General features: G+C 39.7%; 1 protein-coding gene and 1 long non-coding RNA gene across 3 annotated transcripts in view; both read left to right on the forward strand.

The window, feature by feature from the left end:
- Nucleotides 1-6815, forward strand: part of glra4a (glycine receptor, alpha 4a) — a 39150-nt gene extending 32335 nt beyond the window's left edge. Inside the window, exons 8-10 of one of the 2 annotated variants that reach the window (XM_077532673.1) lie at nucleotides 2535-2684; nucleotides 4255-4365; nucleotides 5955-6815. In XM_077532673.1, the coding sequence (XP_077388799.1) occupies nucleotides 2535-2684; nucleotides 4255-4365; nucleotides 5955-6248 (555 nt within the window). In that variant the 3' untranslated portion in view covers nucleotides 6249-6815. The remainder of the gene's footprint in view (nucleotides 1-2534; nucleotides 2685-4254; nucleotides 4366-5954) is intronic. The other variant, XM_077532674.1, reaches the window with a different exon arrangement.
- A 13918-nt stretch (nucleotides 6816-20733) lies between these two features.
- The window catches only part of LOC144025453 (uncharacterized), a 2970-nt gene continuing 1671 nt past the window's right edge, over nucleotides 20734-22032 (forward strand). Inside the window, exons 1-2 of the long non-coding RNA XR_013284868.1 lie at nucleotides 20734-21597; nucleotides 21679-22032. The exon at nucleotides 21679-22032 is cut by the window's right edge and continues 1671 nt beyond it. This is a non-coding gene — a long non-coding RNA (uncharacterized LOC144025453). The remainder of the gene's footprint in view (nucleotides 21598-21678) is intronic.

Below are 22032 nucleotides of genomic sequence, written 5' to 3' on the forward strand. Positions count from 1 at the left end.
TCGCTGAAGAAAAATCCCCCTATCCCAACTTCACACAGTAATTAAGTACTGTATGTGCTTTATCTAAAGCTAATCAGTGCATCCAACAAACCTCCATTTATAACTAGTATAAACTCTTTGTAATACACCAAAATGGTTATAAAAGTAGGGATTTTAGGTCAGGCCTCACACTGACCTTTGACATCATCACATGTCTGTATTCTCCTGCGTTGACAGTCATCATCATCAACTCGTTTTCCTCTGGGTGTCTTTGCAGGCTGTTCTCACCTTTCATCTGCTAAAGAATGATCCATTATTTTGGTTTCATAGCTGATATAACGGGCCCAGCCTGGAAAAGGCCGAGGCAGATGCTCGATGTCGTGAGTTCATTTTTGATGAAGTGAGGATCAGGAATGGGATTGACTGTCCTCATCCTCCAAAGTCTTCCAAAGACATCGAAAATGGGGGCACTGAGAAGTGGAGTGGTGATGAAATTGCGACTTTGCATCATTGTAGGACAAAAAATATGAGAGACAAAAAAGTCCCGGGTGAGATGAGGACACCAACGACACAGATGATGAGGTCATATTGTACCCTGCGTGACAACAAAGTCGGGCTGTTTTGTTGTCATCTGGAAAAGCAAACACATGTTCTGCTTGATCGGCCAGGGGATCAAATGTGTTTTAGGGTATGAGACTGCAGCATGTAACCATGGCAACTGAGTTTCCGCCTCGTGGGATATAACGGCTACACTGACAACTCAAGACGAAGACACATAACATGGAATTATGACCACGTTGTAATGGATTGTATGGTTGCATGCTGTCTGTTCACAACTTTAGGCAACATTAGGCACAGTTAAAAGAAAAAAAAGATGTTAAACAATATATGGTGGTTAGGGAGGAAGCAATTTGTCTGTATACATCATTCACTTAATGGTGTCCATTCTGTCCTTATTTTAACAACAAATCATCTTTCTCGCCGAGTGCATTTTGTGTCTTTTCGCCATCATCACAAAATCATCACTAATTGTCACCTGCTTCCCAGCACATAAAGTACTACTCGTGTCCCAGCGTCCTGGCAGATGGCGGAGGAAAAACATTGCCTCCACGCCATGGGCTGTAATCAGGGTTAGTGACCACCAACACGATGGAGACACCTGCTTCGTTCAGTATGCTCTAACTACGTCCATTATGTTCCATCGCTGCTGCACGCTTTGATTTCAACATCATGTTTTTCATTTGATCGTAAAGCAAAAAGCAACAACAAGTTTGTCCTCAAGGGTGACAAAACAGTTTATGACTAAATTTACGAATAGATTGAGATTATTGGGCTTCCAGGTTTATGATGTAGCGATGCGAGGTGTTTTCCTGGATGGGTTTTTTTGGGGAGCATTTAAATAATGCCATGAATAAAAATGTGGCATTAATAAAGATGAGTAAAGGAGTTTTCAGACTCCCTGGGATGTTATACTGCACTCACAGATGTAATTTTTTTTACATGACAAATTCACATTTACTTTTTTTGTTGATAATTTTAACAAACCTACCAAATAAACCGTATATGATACATATGCAAATCCTCAGGTTTATGTATTTAATATTATTAAAGTATAATTATTTATTTAAAACACATTAACTCATTCTCACACAGCCATTTTCACTGAAGCAATCCCCTTCACTCCCGGCTGTTTTTCTGCATTTTGACTCATTTTGCAAGGCCCACAGAATATTGTGTTCTATTGCTATCAAAACATGGAACCTACCAAAAAAAAAGATTAGAGTCTCTACTTTTAACAGCAAAAATAGTGTTTTTCAATCTGTTTCCGTTTTGCTGCAATTAGGATTAGAATTTAACTAAGTTTCATCATTATTCGCAAATTTGCTTAGAATTGTGGGGAAATCAGCTTGTTTTCATGATGGCCCTGGTTGCTCTCTTATACTCTGCTGCCAGCTGCTGGCCGTTTTTGTAATTACTACCATTGCTTCACCCGTTCACATCAGTTGAGAGGCTGCATCAAAGCCTTCTGTATGCTCTCGCATCAAAAAAATAAAAATAAAAAAATGAAATAAAACATATAAATACGTCTTTGGGACATGTAAAACATTTTAAATGAAACTTATTTATACGTTTTTGGAAGCAAATGAGTTAAGTATATTGCTTGAATTGCATAATCTTTTTTTTTTTTTTCTCTCTCTTTTCCATTATTTTACATTTTTATGTTTTTGGCTTGAAACTGCATGCAGACATCCCAAAAACGAAAAATAAAAAAATTATTAAAAAAAAAAAAAAGTGGTGGAAGTTATACTTTATTAACACTAAAGAAATACATAAACCTGAGGATTATGCATTTCAAATAAATATGCTTTATAAGACTAATGAATATATATCATATAAATTTTATTTGGTAGGTTTGTGTTAAAATTATCTAAAAAAAAAAAAAGATGGGAATGTTATGTAAAAAAAAATAATAATTACATAACTCTCCTGCTCCCTTCAACCTCATTGAGTGCCTATTGATAAAGCCCACCTGGCCTTATGTGTGCGATCTGCAGGTGTCCTACGTGAAGGCCATTGACATCTGGATGGCGGTGTGCCTTCTGTTTGTGTTCGCCGCCCTGCTGGAGTACGCAGCGGTCAACTTTGTCTCCAGGCAGCACAAGGAGTTCATCAGGCTGAGGAAAAAGCAGCGGCAGCAAAGAATCGTGAGTGTAAATCAAGCGGGCTTTAACACTTTGGCAAGATGGGGGGGGAAATACAAACTGCAGACTTCGTGTAAAAAAAAAAAAAAAAAAAGCTCCATAACTTTGACTTATGCCACCCGTTACGGCGAACCGCGGTATTTTTCCAGGAAGTGTCACCGTCAATACGCTACGACTGGCTGTCGTATCGCGTGAAAAAGATCTGCTCCTTTTGCTACGCCTTGTTGCCATGGTGACCAGTGACCATTTGAAGTGCCTTTTCATTCTGACATTCCGTTCAAATCCACCGTAGGCGTCGTACCACAAATGGAACTTAAAGCAAAATAGGAAAGCAGAGTATGCATCTATGTCACGACTGCTCAGTAAAATATGGTTATGTCAACTATAATGTGATGAAACATGGGCACTATCCAACAGACTTTACATGCTAAATGCTCTAGTTTCATAACTGCAACAAACATATGTACACACAGGTACACAATTGGAGAATTCCTGGTTGTGAGGGTCCACGGCCATCTAATCAGTTGCTAACTAAACCAAAAGCCATGGTTTTAAATGGGTTTCAGCAGCAAAAACATACACAAACAATCAACAAAACAAAATAATACAAATCTTTCAGCCTTCACTCAAAACCTCATTTATTTCCAACTGTGTGTTTTGATCACGTTTTATTGACTTTGCGAGCAAACATAATCAAAACCCCAGCGGCTGTTATTACGAGCTGATCCCTGTAATGCTGAAACTCTGAAGAGGTGCACGTGAGGTGCGTAAAATCAACTTATTTATTTTCTCCCCCGTTGAGAGTGTCCTGCAAGGAAGCAACAGAGAGTACACAGTAATAAATCATGTTAAAAGTATCCCAACCGTCCCTCTGCAGGTTGCACAGTTTCTACTCACAGTGATAATCTGATCGGAATGGTCTTCCCATACTTTTATAGATGAGGAAACATGCTTCTTATTAAGTACTTTTTAGCATTTGTTTAAAGTAGGGGTGTTAAAAAAAAAAATCGATTCGGCGATATATCGCGATACTCCATCGCGCGATTCTCGAATCGATTCAATAATCGGCAGAATCGATTTTTTTTTTTTTTTTTTTTTTTTTTAGGATTCACACTTGAGCATGGAAGAATGTTATATGAACGGAACATTAAGCCTTAATATTTTATTTTAATGCTGTTCAAACATGAAACAGATTACAACCTCTATAAGACTGAAATTTCAGATAAATAATACATTTTCATATAAATCTTACACTCTACAAGCTTACTGATTAGTATTTTCTAAATTTGAATGAAAAAAAATCGCAACAATCGACTTATAAATTCGTATCGGGATTAATCGGTATCGAATCGAATCGTGACCTGTGAATCGTGATACGAATCGAATCGTCAGGTACTAGGCAATTCACACCCCTAGTTTAAAGTGTCCCCGGGTAAGATGAAGCCAAGATGAACTGTATTTTTACATTATGTCAAATAATCTTTAAGCATGCCAGGATATGAATGAAATCAAATCATTATAATTATCTTCCCAAACCATATTAAAATTAAAATTCCCACTGTGTTTCTTGGAGGAACTCGCCTGTCTGAACAGGAGTGTCGAGTCGTTGCGGAACGTGAACGTCATTCCCGCTAGCGATACCACCTGCACAAATGTGACTGAGCACTGCAGCGCCTGTATCAGGGTAAAGCGTGATGAACCCTGTGTGAACCCTCAACTTTGAACCCTCACTAACTAACCAACCGTGCTGAACGTCCAATTTACCCTAACAAGCACGTTGTGTCGAGCCCACAGTAGTAAAACCTTTTTTTTTTTTTTAACCTTATTATGTTTTTTTTTTCACTTTATCCCATTGTGTTCCTTGTTTTTAGGGATTGTGCTCTACTCAATGTACATTTTTAACCCATGTTCTCTTATTTTCATATGTTTCAATAAAGGAAGGAACCATTAGTATTACTTTACTTCTTGCTACTTGTTAATAAACATATGTCAGATTTGTTGGAAGTTGGGCTTACTCAACAGAAGTATATATCAACATGGACATTCACTACAGTGGTAAAGCTTAAGCTAGTAGTTGGCATGTTAACATACTGAGTTAGCAAGATAGCAACCTGAGTACAAAAGGCACAATTGAAGGATTTTACATCATCCCATGTGCTTAGGGGGCGATTTCAAATGAGAACTGATCAAACGCTCTCATACTAACTTAACGCCTATGCTAACATATAGCATGATAGCAGCCTGAGGATAAAAGGCGCCAAAGGCATACTGGTAGCTCAGGATTTTACATCAATTACTTTTTCAAGTGAATTTAGTTAGTTAGTGCCTTTAATAAAAGGCACTAATGCAGCTCAACTACGATTTTTACGCCATACTTTGCAGTCAGGGTTTTATTTAAACTGACACTTGATGAAATGCTAATGCTATGCTAGCATATAAAAAGTACAAAAGTTTTAACTATTAATTCTTTTCTTATTCTTTTTTAAATTCACAAATGAGAGTTAATACACAATTCTGACTTTTTAACACTTAGTAAGCTAACAGGTTTAATTTGTTTTTAGAAATGTATGACAGGCCAGACCAAATGCTTTTTGCCACCCCTGATTTCTACGACTTGTCGTGTCCCTCAAGCATCTGGGTCAGTTTTTTTACTCTTTTATAGCACAAAGTGAGATTTTACTTGTTGAAATGAATCAGCAAATCAAGCTACCACTGGGTGTTGATATCTAGCACCAACTTTAGCTAGCAATAACATCTATTTGGAAAATTCTACACTTTGGGTCAAAAATAACCCAAACTTGGGTTTAAAAAATAGGGGGTGGGGGTGGGGGGAGGGGGGGGGGGGGGGAGTTTATTGGGTTATTCCTTTAATAACCCAAGCAAAAATGGGTTGTGTTGTACAACCCACACCCAAAGAATTGGGTTGTATAACCCCAAAACAACCCCTGAAAAATTGGGTTGGTTTGTACATTACCCATAAATTGGATAACTTTGTATAAAACAACACCCAAAAATTGTTGTATTGCAGGTTATTCATTTAACACAACTTTTTGGGTTAAATAACTCAAAAAGTTTGTTCGGTCCCTTTTTTTATTTTTAACTAAATTTGGATTATTTTTGACCCAACTGCGTGTAGCAACTTTTGGAACGTGACTCAAACCTATTATTATTACACATGAAGAAAGCATGTGATAATAAACAAACTACCATAACCTAATTTACCATTTTTTTCCTGTTTTTTAATACGTGTGATCTCTCTGCTCGCCTCCGCAGGACGAGGAGATGTTGCGGGAGAGCCGCGGTTTCTATTTCCGGGGTTACGGCTTGGGCCACTGCCTCCAGTCCAAAGACGGCACCGCCGTGGAGGGACCCACCGTCTTTGGCTCGCCGCCTCCCGTGACGACGGCGCACGACGGCGAGTTCCTCCACAAGCGCTTCGTGGACCGGGCCAAGCGCATCGACACCATCTCCAGAGCCGTCTTCCCGTTAAGCTTCCTCATCTTCAACATCTTCTACTGGGTCACCTACAAAGTGCTGCGACACGAGGACATCCACGCCAGTTTGTAAAGGACGTATACGTTTCTACGGATTTTGCCAGAATTTGCCTCTATTGCGGCGAGGAGCACGAGCGTTCCTCTTGGAGTTGGGAATGAACGCCACGCTGGAGAGCGTCTCCGGGTTCTCGAGGGTGTTCAAAGCCAAAAGAGAACATCAGGATTGAGCTTTTGCCTCCGGTTGGATTCCACCAACAGATCCTTGACGGTGATGTCATCGAGTGAGGACTGATGAGACTTGAATTTCAACACTTTGCGTCTCTGAATGTTTTCCAAACTTCTAACAATGGTGGCTTTTTCTACACTTTGACTTCAACAGGCAAGAGTGTCTGAAAAGGGTCTTTGATATTTACAAGTATTCTGTAAGTGGTGACTTTAGCTACTTGTAATGAGATTATATAGAGATATATTGACAGTGTACAAATTGTATAATAATAAAAGAAGCCGTTGAAAAACCCCGCACAAAGCACAACTAGGTTTTAATTTCAAGTCTTTTTTTTCTGCAATATTTGATTGAATTTCTTTTAAATCAAATAAATTCACAAATGATCACATTTGTGGTGCTCTTATAAACCATGAACCCTTGGCATTTGCATATTCAGATTTTTTTTTTTTTTTTCTCGTGGCATCTTGATACCAAGGAACTATGTTGAAGTGAGTGTTGTTCACTTCCTCTGGTCCGAATTAGGATAAGGCACTATTATCAAACTAGACTAAGTGCAATTTCTGGAGAAATTGCGTTGGAATGCTGAAAGCTGAATGCTAATAGCTGAATACTTATGAAGTAAATTGAAAGATAAATTATGTGAAATTACAAACTTTTAATTGAAGTTTAAAGATAAATGAATAAGAAGAAAACTTGAACTGTAATCTAAGATGGGATTTAATCATTTTAGAGAAATTATAATCCATTTCCTGAAACGATAGTCAGTTTGTTTCAAACCATCGCATGTACTAAAATGTGGTTTGAACCCAGGTTCTCCATGGGGGAAGAAATTGCTCTAATGACTGAGCTAACTTGCCTCGTTCAAATTCATGGCTAATGGTGTATATATTTAAAAAAATATAGCCATCTGATGAAAGCCAACATGCCTTTAATCATTTCAGTGAAATTGTAATGCATTTCCTGATATGAAAGTCAGTTGGTATACAGTTATATCACTATAGTTGCCATGGATATATTTGCAATGTACAGTCAGAGGTGGGATTCGAACCTGCAGCAGCAACTACTAAAAAAAAAAAAAAATTATCTCCATCTACTGTTGTGTAATTATTTTCATAAATACGGTACATGTTGAGAGGTCACCTAAAGACTGTTACCCTTGAAGAATTGTGTGGTGGGCCCTTGGCTGGAGACTTGCAATCAGCACCTTGCAAAGGAGGACACTATTGATCTTCTTATCTTCAGCCAAGCCTAAGAGAGTTGAAATTAACAAAGTGATGGCTTAATCGCCACCAGCATCGAAAATACCACAGATAAGATCTGCTTATGTCATTATAGTGTGCACAAACATTCAGTTTTCGGGTGCATTTGCACTATTATGGCCTGTACAAAAGAACAGTCGACAGAACAAAACCAATGCACATGTTAAATAGTTCAGTTCATTTGGCATGACTTCCCATACTACAGCTACGTTTACACTAACGCTCTACAAACATCTGGGTCAAGGACACAACGTTTTGGGTTAAAAAAGTTGAATAACCCACAAAACTACCCCAAAAAATTAATTGACCCAACTTTTTTTAGTTATTCAAAAGTTTGGGTCAAATGAAATGAATAACCCGCAAAACAACGCAATATTTTGGGTTGCTTTGTGGGTTATTCATTTGACCCTTTTTTTTTTTTTTTTTTTTTTTTTAAGTCATATACCCAAAAAAGTTGATTCAAATTAAATTAATAACCCACAAAACAACCCAATATTTTGGTTTGCTTTGTGGATTATTCATTTGATCCATTTTTGGGGGGTTAATTTAATAACACAACTGGATTGGGTAAATAACAAAACGACCCACTTTTTTGAGTTGTATTACCCAAAAAAGTTGGTTCAAATTAAATTAATAACTCACAAAGCAAGCCATTTTGGGGGGCTGTTTTATGCGTTATTCAATTGACTCAACTTTTGGAGATAATTGAATAACCCAATTGAATTGAATCAGTTGAGCTATTTAACCCAAACGTTTTGGTCTAATGAAATTAATACCCCACAAAGCAACCATTGTGTGAGTTATTCATTTGACTCAAGTTTTTGGGTGATTAGTGAATAACCCCCAAAATTGGGTTGGTCTCTTTTTGACCCAATTTCGGTTATTTTTGACCCAACAATTTTTAAGTGTATGCACACTTGTATGTACACTTACCCTTAAACGCAGTGGAGCGTCGGATTCTGGCTAATTATTTTTCCTGATATTTAAGTTTACACACAGTTTACAACAGTAGCAGGTTTTGCATATCTTTCCTCGACCAAAAAAAAAAAAAAACAACAACTTAAAAAGAAAATAGTTCATACCGCTGATGGAAAGTTCAAGCAGATGACATAACAATTGATCAACGGTACATTGCCATTGCGATGCTTCAAACAGACTGACTCGAAGGGTCTTTGAATGTCAAAGCAGTTTGTTCACATGGGTGGAGTTACAATACAGACTATTGGTCTTTAGCACATACACTTACCACTGTAAATCTGCCAAACGTTCCACAGGTTAAATCACAAATGTCAAAATAATCCAATCATAAATCTGTCTCCATATAAAAAAGGGTCCAGATCTAGACCGGAGTCTCTCTGTTTATATTCTCCCAAACAGAAAGCAACGTCTTTGACAGTATCCCCTTTCGTAGAACCACATACTGCCTCCAAAGTCAAGAGATGGTCTGCCTTCAATGATGAAGACCCCCAAGAGCACATTGGTGACAACATAAGAAGCTTTTCTAAATCCACCAACCAACCATGACCGCTTTTGCAGGCCCCTTGATTTCCGAGCCATCGCCTTTTGCCGGAAATCATCATATCTTGTCAGATCTTATTCACCGCCGGATGACTGACGGATCCCAATAACGCGGGGCCTTGGCATTCACTTGCTAAATTACGCACAACCTCCTGAGACTGTTGTGACTTAAATACATACCATCTCATCCATGATCCCCCAATGGAAGGGTGGACCCAAATGATGATGATTTATTGTCACGGGTCCTGGTTTAAAAAGGGCTGTATGCATTGTAATTCTAAAACCAAATAAAACCCAAGAAGATCTGTTATAAAGATGTTTCATCTATAAATGCTAAAAAGAAAAGGGTTCTGTAGCCATTTGATTAGTTATCGTTGGGTCATCGTGTCCAAACTTTGTCCTTGGTAATCAGCATAAACCCCCCTACCCGCCGACTCCCCACTGAACATCAATGCGGAGCCAGAGCCCAAAAGCCGCCTTTAAGTCCTCCCGATCGATAGCGCTTACTCTTCCATGCACATCAGCACATAAAATCACACACTCATGTTTATGGGGATTGTTCCATCGCGTGACATTTTTAAGCGCAATGTCACATGCTGTGATAGAGCCGTTGTGTTTCACTGCTCCCCTGCGGTTTCTCCTCTCATCCATTCATGGGCTCTCCAAGTCACAAATATGTCTCAGCTATTTTAACAATGGGCAATAACAGATGCGGTAGTGTGTATTTTATTATATAATACATTCAGCAGTGTGCTTGTGAGTGTGGATGGTTGTTTGTCTCTGTGTGCCCTGCGATTGGCTGGCAACCAGTCCAGGGTGTCCCCCGCCTACTGCCCAGAGCCAGCTGAGATAGGCGCCAGCACCCCCCGCGACCCTTGTGAGGAATAAGCGGTCAAGAAAATGGATGGATAATACATTCAGCAGTGTATGAGCGTCTTTTATGCAAACAGGCTATGAAATGGGTGCATCAAAACTTTGTCTTTTTAGGCAAAACTAACACCAACCAAAACAGTTGTTAATTTTATACGACTACATTTGGGTTATATAGCCAAAAATGTTAACCTTGTCTGTACAAATACCATCTTGACAAGGTTAGTCTTTGGCAAACATACCCTAGTATTCTTTTATTCTTGTCGTCAAAATATATTGGCCACAAGGTTTTGTTTTGTTTGTTTGTTTTGTTTTTTTGACCACAAAATATCATGTTTTACGATGATGTGTCAAGTTTGTTGTTTGTTCTGTGTATTAATCCTGAGCATTATAACGGAATCAATGAAACATAAAAGAACATTATCCTTAGATCATTGATTAGAAAGTCTTTTCTTCCCCCTTACAAAAACCAATGGACAAGAAACAGATGCATGGGAAGCTTTCAAGAGGAAATTCCACATTTCAAGCATCACTGAAAAACTCATCCTTCTGTAAACTGATTGAGAAAGTAATCCATACGTGGATTCCTTTCCGCAAATCCCTCGCTGTGCTACAATGTTCCCTGTAAGTCCGACATCTGAGAAGCATCACACTGTTGGGAAAGCTGCGGCTGCGCTTGTTTGGCTATGCGTCAACAAAGGAACAAGGAATTACAAGATTCCAAATCCCAGTAGCTACAACGAATGAATGTGAATGAATGCTCTCTCGTTATATTAGATATTCACTCGTAGCTTAGTTGTAGAGTCAATTAGGTGTGGCCAAAAAAACAACAAAACAAAAAAATAATTAATTTCATATAAATTGCCCGTATGAGTCTCTTTTTGCTCTTGAGATATTAAGTGCAAGTGACCACTGTATCTACAAATTCACAGTTGTAAACAATTGCCACCTTGGTATTAATGTGTGTCGTAAATTTGTAAAAGTACTGCATGAATTTAACATTAGCATTCTAGCGCAAACACAAGACGTAGATACTAGATAGGCTGGCTCACAAATGTGTATTGTAGCAACAAATTGACAGTGAAAAACAAGCTGAATGATGATGTGTGTAGCAAATTTGTGAAAGCAGTTTACATGCATTTAGCATTAGCATACTAGCGCTAGCGCAAGAGGTACTCGTAGCTGGTCCACGAGTACAGTGCTGCTTTGACTTATGATTCCCACAACATAAATTTATTTTTTTACCTACAAATGGACAGTGGGAAACAAGCTCAATTAAATCTCTGTGCTATTTTAATTGTATAATTGTAAAACCACTCCACGCATTTAGCATTAGCATACTGCCGCTAACACAAGAGGGACCCAGGCTGGTCCGCTAGGTACCCTGACGTATGATTACCAAATTATGCGTCTGTATTGTATCTACAAATGGACAGTGATAAACACGCTCAATTAAATCTGTGTAGCAAATGTATTTGTAAAATCATGGCACACATTTAGCATTAGCATACCAGTGCTAACACAAGAGGTAGCTAGATTGGTCCAGTAATACGGTGATGACTTGACTTATGATTGCACCATCGTATTAGTTTCTCAAGTGACAAACAACTGCTTGGTTATTCATTTATTTATTCATTTATTTATTTATTTAGGTAACAATTAAGAAGCCACAGCTGAATTCTCAGATAATGAATTATTGTTACAGCATATAGTATTGCTTCCTTCTTGACATCCTTGACACTGTTCTCCCATCTCCCAAGCATCAGCTCTTGCTGCTATTTCGGTAAACACAGGCTTTTCTCCACCTGCCTGTCTCCCCCGTCCATCACACACGAGAGTTGTAGTGAGCTTAATGCCCACGAGAGCTGTCTTCTCGCCTCGACGCTGCGACTCGGCTGGTGGAGACGAGCCAAGAGGGTATTAATGGCTTCCCCCAGGAGACAATGCCGGCACGTACACATGCATGTGTGCCGGATGTTGAACAATGACTAATTCTTCCCTATACTGCGAGAACATCCTCCTGCAGAGCTTGCCTAGCTTGTGTTTTTTGCACCTCAGATTTCACGCCGTCTTTCGGCTCACGGAAGTAAAAAACAGTAAAATCCGCAGAAAAGTCAAAAGATTTCTGTATCGATTCTCAGGTTGTCCAAGGAGGGATGGATCAGTCACAACAGGACTTTTGAAGATACTTGGAAGTTGTTCTACCTCTCCCCAGGAGTGTCTTCGTTTCTGACCACAGGATTGTTGCTTAAAGTTTGAGTGTTAAAAAAACATTTTCACATCATGGCTGGAATAATAACTACAGCGGATATAAAAGGTCTATACTTCCTGTTCAAAAGCCAGGTTTTTGAACTGTTCATAATTCCGTCTAGCTTGACCCATCACCCATCAAGTAATCATTTTCTGCACGTATTTGAGTACTTGGCAAAACTTCCATCTGTAATTAACTCATTTGCTCCCAAAAACTCATAAGTACGTTCTATTTTAAATATTACCATGCTCCCAAAGACGTGTTTATGCGTTTTTTGTTTGTTTTGTTTTGTTTTTATGGTAGAGCATAAAGAAGGCTTTGATGCAGCCTCTGAACTGAAGAGAATGCTTGAAGCAATGGTAGGTGTTCCAAAACGGCCAGTAGGTGGCAGCAGAGTATAAGAGATAAACCAGGGCCATGTTTTTCCCCATTGTTTTAAACAGATTTGTGAATAATGATGAACATAAGCTATAGTCTAATGCTTAATTGCTGCAAAACTGAAACAGATAGAAATTTACTTTTTTTTCCCACTGATGAAGGAAGAGACTAATCTTTCTTTTGGTAGGTTCCATGTTTTGTTTTGTTTTAGCAATAGAACACAATATTCTGTGGGCCTTGCAAAATCCAGTAAAACAGTTAAGATTAAAAAAATCTTTTTGCAGCAAAGTCTTCAAAAACTGCCTTTGTTTCAGCTTTGTGGTTGACCATGAGATTGATTCAACACATTTAATTTACTCCGACTTCCTTCTGCATTCCGAAATGGTGGTAGGTTCATTAACGCTGCCTCTGTCGTGACAGAACGTCGACATATTTAAGCGCAGAAGTTTGTAATCAGGCTTGCAATGTTGGCGGAGTCGCCGTTCATTTGGAGCAAAAAATATCTGAGGAGTTGTTTCCTATTTAAGAAGCAACTGTGAGGAAACTGTGACAATCAAAAAGGTCAGTCGGCGCTAATTAAACGAGGACCCGCATTTAAAAAAAGACGCTACTTTAAATACCACGTAATGCCAAAGACAGCATGATAATGAATTGTGATGCTTCTTAAGGTTAGCCTTTCTATCTTCATTGTTTTGTTTTTTTAGGGTAGGTCAAAAGCAACGCCGAACGTGCAAGACCCTGTCAGTCTGCTTCCTCGTCTTCTTTCTCACACTAAATTAGTTTCAAAACGACCCGGTTCACCTCTCACATACAAGGGCTGCTAAAAAATACAACAGTTTGGTCCTGTAGGGGCTCTCTTGTCTCACAGCCTTTTGTTTAATGTATTAGCATGCTGAAATTTACATGAAGGTTCTAAAGAAATCAATAGGTCGCTTGCACATCGTAATGCATCATGGGAGTTTTTCCTTCGGGCGCCATATTGGGTGTCCGCCGGTTCACAAGGTACACTCGCGAGTTACACGGTAGAGCTTATCAACCTGATGTAATTTTCGCAGTATTTTCACGATTTACCGGAAGATCAAAAACAACGATACAGGCAGAAGGTGTCTCTGTGTGGCGGGATTGATCCTAATTACGTCCTGACCAAGGGTGATTTTTTTTTTGACGGAGAAAGCTTGCTGGCCAAATGTGACATCTCTGGACATCTTTCCCTACCTCGTGTTGACAACATGCTCCATAAAACGCCAACAAATGCTTGGAGGCTTACAATTATTTTGTAAGCGGGTGGATACAGAGTGTAAACTTTAACATCGCATCAGAAGAAACTGTTGCTGTTGCACGTAAGTAAACCACATGGTGTTGGTAATTCTGCACACAAAAATGTTGATTTGTTCTCAGGCTTCCTGTTATCATTGTGTTTACATGCACAGCTGGGTTTACCTGATGTGGTTTTTCTAATCATTTTATAACAGGCAAATATGGCAGAGCGTATAAGAATAAAAAGTAACTATGCACAGCCTCCCCGTGGCTTAATTAAATTTAATGCTACCCTTTCACTAGTTACATGTTACTTAATCAACTTATTCTAAATGGGTAAGGTTAACCACTCTCAGAGGACGTATTTTTAGTTTCAGTTTCCAGTACAATAAAACGTGTTCATGGTAACTACTGAGCATACTGACAGCTTTTCTTATGATCTCACGGTTAAGGAGGCTGTCACAACACCCAATTTCTGTCTGGTGCCAGATGGCAACAATTCCCATCACTTGTCACGACAACACCAATAGTATTACCAGGTATGTATGGCTTTACTTTTTGTAGTTTCTTATTTAATTCTATGTTTCATATTTTCATTACAATGTTTGTAATATTTTCAGATTCAGGCACAGATGAGTTTAACTGGACGGACTTCTGCGACTTTGTGGTGTGGACAAAGTGTGATTGAGCGAGTCCACCCAGATCGCTCGTTTTGGCCAGCTGGAAAAGCCAGAGTTTTTTTTTCCCAAAATCCCCTCCTTACCTGAACTGCTCGGGAGAGCATTTACTAGATCAGCAGTGGACTTCCAGTGTTCCTGCTCAGCCGCTGTCACCTACCACTTGCTCATGTACTTCAAAGATGCAGAATAAAGTAGTTTTTTGTGCTGCAGCAGATTGTAAAATCAAATGATATCACTTGAAGTGTGCCAATCTAGACTGCCAAAAGGACAGTGGTTTTGTGACAAGTGTGAAACAAGGATTATTGGGAAAACTGTAACACAGTACTGGTACTTGTCTTACATTAAACAAATTTAAAAGAGCAACTTTTTCCTCTGTACATAGCATAATGAAAGTCATTGCGTACCCCATCAACATTACATCATACCGTCATCAGGATGGTAGGCACCTGTGCTAAAATAAACTACATTAATTAACAGTTCAATTTTTAACCCTGAAATTACTACATCTAATCATTATTCACTTCATTTTTTGTGCTTTTAGAAATAATAGAGATTTATGCCATTACTTTAAGAGGGACCATATTGCACATTGAGCCAAATCCTGTCATTTGTATTATGTATAGCTTTGTAAACAAACCCAACAATAGAATTTGTATAAACGCTGCCTTTATTAGCGCCAAACAAACAGTCGCATGTTGTCCTCCTCCAATGCTTTGATGCTCGCCTTCGTTTCCATCATGTCATTGGCAATCAAGTCGGTGTGGCATGAGATCCTTAAAGGAAAAAAAATAATAAAAAAATCACAAAAAAATACGGTACCAGTAATAGGTTTAATATAGTAAAGTAGTATAGTTTTTTTGTCAGTGTAAAAGAAATGTACACATTTTGTTGCATTTTTTAATGTATGAACATTGCTACAGGCAAATACTTATTTCTATAAACACTTCCAAATGTCTCTAAAATATAAGGTGCGTGTACACACACAAACAAACACATACATTCACTCATGCATACAATATATCATGTAATGAATTCTGAGTGGCATACCAGAGTCAATGATGTCAGCAGTACTTGAGGGTACAGGTTACTGGAGCCATCTGGCTGCATAACTGCAACAATCTCTGCCACTTCGAGTCGTCTTTTCTTTGCTTGTCTCTCCTGTGCACGTTCATATCTTGGCACCGACTGGGCTGAGACATAGATGTTGTAACTTGGGACCCAACTTTAATGTTGGAGCCCAGTCGGGATGATTGGACAGAAAAACGGGCGCAGGGCGACCTGTTAAAATAAACAAATATATAAACAAATAAAATATGGAAAGACTGGTTATTTTACCGCAGTAGGGTGGCCGTGAATAAGTTCTTTAGCATGATGTGTAGGCTACCGGGGGTCTGTTTTCTTGCATCACCCCCGGGGGTCTGTTTTCTTGCATCAGCCCCTTCTGTCTCTTTTTTTTCCAAGTTTACATTTTGCCACCAAAAAACATGTTATCGGCATTAAAAGCCCAAGACTAATCAATCCAATTTCAGCAGTAAACACTTTGCACTGGCACTACTTGGGTGAAAATGTTCGATGTTAGCTTTCGGCTAACGTCCGCTAGCCAGCTTGTACTACCGAACTTGCTTGCTCATGAATCCAAAACATAAGCAACTTGCCCATATATGGGCGGTCGAAACGTTATTAATCCTCATGCATTAAATAAAGGTAAACAAGCTTACCGCTCACAAAGTGATCGCTGCACACACGAGCCCAAAGTAACGACTTCCCTCCGGAGTCCGCACTCCTCTGTCTCCAGGCCCTGGTTCCTAATTATTTTCGGAATTCGGAAAAAAGACCGACCATTTTCCCCCTTGGCTTTGTTCGAACAGCCAACGATGCAGCAACAATGTACCATTTTAAACGCAGAAAACAAACGTGATAGATACGTGTTAGACCGAATCGCTACGTAAATGGAGGCCACCCAGCATGGCGACTACGAGAAATCCGAGGCGGAAGTGACGACATGTGCAAGCGACCTATAGCAATCGACCCAATGCACAGCACATTGCAACAGCCTTCCACTTTGATCCACTTCGGACACTGACACAACAATACAGTCTTGTCAAGTACTGTAACATGACGGAGGCTGGTTAAGGTCTTTATCTGCAATCTGCCATTCTTGTTGTTGCCCCTCTTGTGCTGAGTTGGGCGAAGATGCAGCTAGAGGCAAGCAGAATATGATGAACTCTTTTCTTCTTTTTTTTTTTGCCAAGAACCTCTTTGACGGCAGGAATTTTTGTTCTGTACATACTGTTGACAACAAAGTGAATCCATTCTGAGTGCTGACTACAGTAAGACCGTGACATCCAGAGTCGACCGCGTAGCGTAAGTGCGGTTCTGCTTTGAAATGAACGACAAAGTCACAATGACTCGTTCTCTTGCATAAGGGACTTTGCTGACAAAAGAAAGACACTCTGACATGACTTGGAAGTTGTCTGAAAACTCTGAAATTTGTAGACCGGTTATCTGCCTCTTGGTTCCAGGTAATCAAAGTTATTGCTTAGAATATCTTAAAGTCTGTGGGGGGACCTTGAAACCTGTAAAGCACTGAAAAGGAGATCTCAGGCCACAGTGTGACTTACGATACACGACTACAGTCATGAGAACTGCAATCAATGGGACTATAGTTGTGGGGGAGTCCATCATTAGCGCGATAAAATAGAGACTACAACCGACATGTGGTGGACTAAAGTCATGAGGATTACAAAGTGATTGCGTCTAAATAAGTGGTGTCCAAACTCGGTCCTCAAGGGCTGGAGTCCTGCAAGTTCTGGATGTTTCCCTGCTCCAGCGCACCTGAAGATCATCAGCAAGCTCTGCATAAGCCTGATAATGATCCTGTTATTGGTGCGTTGAAGCAAGGAGACATCCAAAACCTGCAGGACTCCGGCCCTTGAGGACCGGGTTTGGACACCATTGGTCTAAATTCATTAAAACTACAGTCATGGGTACTACAGTCTTTGTCAGAGGTGGCAAATCCAGGTCCAGAAAGCAGAAACCCAACCCCCATTAGGCTTTAGCCACAGGTGCTTCTAATCAGCTGACAGGTAAACGAGCGCCATGTGTGCGTGCCCTAGCTCGTTTACCTGCAGGTTGAGTAGAAGCACTTGTGTTTTAAGCCAATTAAGCCAAACTATGGCAGGATTTTTACTTCCTGGACCTGGATTTGCCACCTCTGGTCTTCGTCGTGGAATCACTATACGTAACTACAGTGATGTGAACTGCAGACATTTGGAAGAAATATGATCTGTACAGTAGTGCTTTATTTGGGGCTACTGTCACGTGTTGGACAGTCTTTGGAACGTCAATCATGTACTGCAAATAGGACAACACTGACGTTGACTGTAATCATTTAAACCAGGGTACCCCAATTCCGGTCCTCGAGGGCCAGAGTCCTGCAAGTTTTCCATTTGTCCGCCTACCACCACACCTGATATTAATGATAAGGATCGTTATTCGGCACGGTGTGTTGGTAGGCGGAAAAATGGAAAACCTGCAGGACTGCGGCCCTCGAGGACCGGAATTGGGGAACCCTGATTTAAACCATAGGTGTCAAACTTCAAATCCTCGAGGGCCGCAGTCGTGCAGGTTTTGGAGGTTTTTCACGTTCAACACAGGTGATTCATATTTAAGCTCATCAGCAAGCTCTGCAGGAGGCTGATAATTATCCTGATCATTGAATCAGGTGCGTTGGAGTAGAGAAACCTCGAAAACATGCAGGACTTTGGCCCTCGAGGAACGGATCTTGACACACGTGATTTAAACTTTGGTTTTTAGGAATGTGATTATGGGGACGACAGTCATTCGGACTAGAGAACCACTTATGGGCACTAGCAGTCTGTTTTAGAAGCTCTGACTCATTTTCTCTTTTATCTCTTCAATTTTTTCTCCTTTATTGCATTTATATATATATATATGTATGGAGAGGAGATTTGAACCATTCCTTCCATTGTATTATGGGGAATGTGAGGTTACTATCCAACAAAATAGATGATCTAATGGTTGATAGAATACTGCAGTTGTTTGTTTACATTCAACCTTCAGCTGCAGCAATCAACACGAGTGAAGTCGTGCACGCCGTTATCACTTTTTTGGCATCCCATTGCCCTTATCGATGGAGATGTCAAACATTTCCCTTATACATTTTCTCCATATTACAGTATTTATTATTATTGTGATGAACTCCAGCTACCTTGCGTTTTAAATAGCAATTACAATATATATAAATACAAAAATGCTGTTGAAAATATGGTATTTGACAATATACGACTTACACTAGTCTAGAGTGCTCACACATTCGTCACAGTTACTTCACCCGCGAATGTGTCGGCTTTGGATTTAGAACTTGCTTCACGGCTCCCACGTGCCCACAAATAATCAATTAACTCTGCTGTAATTCTATATTTAAAAACGAAGACAACAAGAAAAAGTGTGCTTTATATTTGTTATTCATTTGGGGCTGCGAACATAATCAGGTGCGCACTAAATTCCACTTTCAATGCTCTTCTTTTCATGGGTTCAACCTAATTATTCCTTTGCTACTGGCTTCAAGCGTAACAGAGTAATGAGCAGAGGCCCTCAGGTCTGTAAACAGTGGGGCGTATATGTGGAGCAACATGGAATTGCTATCATGGGATCTGGGATGCCTGGTTACCATGGTGATGCTGTTCATAAAATCCTGCATCTTGGACTGTTTTTTTTTTTTTTTTTTTGGATGCGTGGAAGCTTTTTGAAATTCACAGGAAGCTCCATATTTTTTTGTTAAGGTTAAACATGATGCCAACGCATATAAACATAGAACGTTAAAGTTTTGTGCCTCCCAGTTGGAAGTTCCGGGTTTGAATCTCTGCTTTTCACGGCAGGTAATGAAGGAAAAAAATAAATAAATAAATAAAATAAAAGAGTAGTTTGGACGGAAGGATGGTTTGTAAGCTTTATTGTGGCAGGTGATGTATTTTACAGAAGAGCTACATTTGCGTCTGTCACAATAGATCACAAAATTGTGTCGTGACGTCCCCTCAATTATGGAAGAAAAGGGAAGGCGATGGATGGCTGTCGGCGTCTTTATAGGGCAGACAAAGCAAAGCGATCAGTCACCGCTCTCAATTATTGGTTTACAAAAACAAACAGATCTGTTATTTGTTTGTTTTTACAAGCACAAAACAACACATTCAAAAAACGCGCCCATCCATCATGCAGAGGCCAACGCGTCAAATTGAAATCTGACATTTCGAGCCTCGACGCCTTCACTCACTGGATCTCATATGAACTATAGCAAAGTGACAAATGGTTTGCGTCAGGCTTGTCCCTGGTGGAGGCCCCTGATCAGGCGACATTTTTCTGAAATGTCACATTTGGTGTTCTTTTGAATACAGTCAGAGAGGACGGACATCTTGTAGCATCTTTTTTGGGGGGCATCAATTACTTTTTCAAACGGTTTATCTTCCATTACACTGACTAAAAACTTAACAGTATTGCAGTCACAATCATTATCAGAGAGATAATCAATTCCAGTTATGTGGTTATCGTGTCATTTTGAAAACCGTGTTTACGCGTACTGCTTTTTAAAATGAAAAACCGGCGTGCCAGCAACAATTAGCAAATAATCAAAGCAACAGCTGCCTTGTTGCATTCGCAGAAAATGGCAGAGAGGCAGAGCAAAACTCATCTGTCTCTCGGCGTGTGTTTGTGAGAGGGGAAGCGATTTCACTAGACAAAGCATCCTCCATTCATTTGATTTCATAGCATGGTGTCAAATTAACAAAGCAATCTGTACTTCATTTAACGGCTGTGATGAACTAGTCTTTTGTGTGTGGATAGTATACGCTGTAATAGAAATCAGAAACCTTGACAGTTTTCTGGGTGGCTGAAATTGATTAGTAACGTTTCAATCCATTTAAATGGGGAATTTGTATTTGAAATAAGTGAATTGAAGTCATCAAACGTTTGTACACTCGTGCAGTGCTTTGTTCAATGTTCTGACAAAAGGATCGATTATGCCTTAAAACGTATGAGAAAGTGTATTGCATAACATTCCGATTAAATCATATTCATGTTGCGCTTCTCCCGGAGTTATAGGTCGCTTGCACATCGTAATGCATCATGGGAGTTTTTCCTTCGGGCGCCATATTGGGTGTCCACCGGTTCACAAGGTACACTCGCGAGTTACACGGTAGAGCTTATCAACCTGATGTAATTTTCGCAGTATTTTCACGATTTACCGGAAGATCAAAAACAACGATACAGGCAGAAGGTGTCTCTGTGTGGCGGGATTGATCCTAATTACGTCCTGACCAAGGGTGATTTTTTTTTTGACGGAGAAAGCTTGCTGGCCAAATGTGACATCTCTGGACATCTTTCACTACCTCGTGTTGACAACATGCTCCATAACACGCCAACAAATCCTTGGAGGCTTACAATTATTTTGTAAGCGGGTGGATACAGAGTGTAAACTTTAACATCGCATCAGAAGAAACTGTTGCTGTTGCACGTAAGTAAACCACATGGTGTTGGTAATTCTGCACACAAAAATGTTGATTTGTTCTCAGGCTTCCTGTTATCATTGTGTTTACATGCACAGCTAGGTTTACCTGATGTGGTTTTTCTAACAATTTTATAACAGGCAAATATGGCAGAGCGTATAAGAATAAAAAGTAACTGCACAGCCTCCCCGTGGCTTAATTAAATTTAATGCTACCCTTTCACTAGTTACATGTTACTTAATCAACTTATTCTAAATGGTTAAGGTTAACCACTCTCAGAGGACGTATTTTTAGTTTCAGTTTCCAGTACAATAAAACGTGTTCATGGTAACTACTGAGCATACTGACAGCTTTTCTTATGATCTCACGGTTAAGGAGGCTGTCACAACACCCAATTTCTGTCTGGTGCCAGATGGCAACAATTCCCATCACTTGTCACGACAACACCAATAGTATTACCAGGTATGTATGGCTTTACTTTTTGTAGTTTCTTATTTAATTCTATGTTTCATATTTTCATTACAATGTTTGTAATATTTTCAGATTCAGGCACAGATGAGTTTAACTGGACGGGACTTCTGCGACTTTGTGGTGTGGACAAAGTGTGATTGAGCGAGTCCACCCAGATCGCTCGTTTTGGCCAGTTGGAAAAGCCAGAGTTTTTTTTTCCCAAAATCCCCTCCTTACCTGAACTGCTCGGGAGAGCATTTACTAGATCAGCAGTGGACTTCCAGTGTTCCTGCTCAGCCGCTGTCACCTACCACTTGCTCATGTACTTCAAAGATGCGGAATAAAGTCGTTTTTTGTGCTGCAGCAGATTGTAAAATCAAATGATATCACTTGAAGTGTGCCAATCTAGACTGCCAAAAGGACAGTGGTTTTGTGACAAGTGTGAAA

The sequence above is a fragment of the Festucalex cinctus genome, chromosome 9, assembly GCF_051991245.1.
Source record: "Festucalex cinctus isolate MCC-2025b chromosome 9, RoL_Fcin_1.0, whole genome shotgun sequence".
In the NCBI taxonomy this organism is placed as follows: domain Eukaryota; kingdom Metazoa; phylum Chordata; class Actinopteri; order Syngnathiformes; family Syngnathidae; genus Festucalex; species Festucalex cinctus.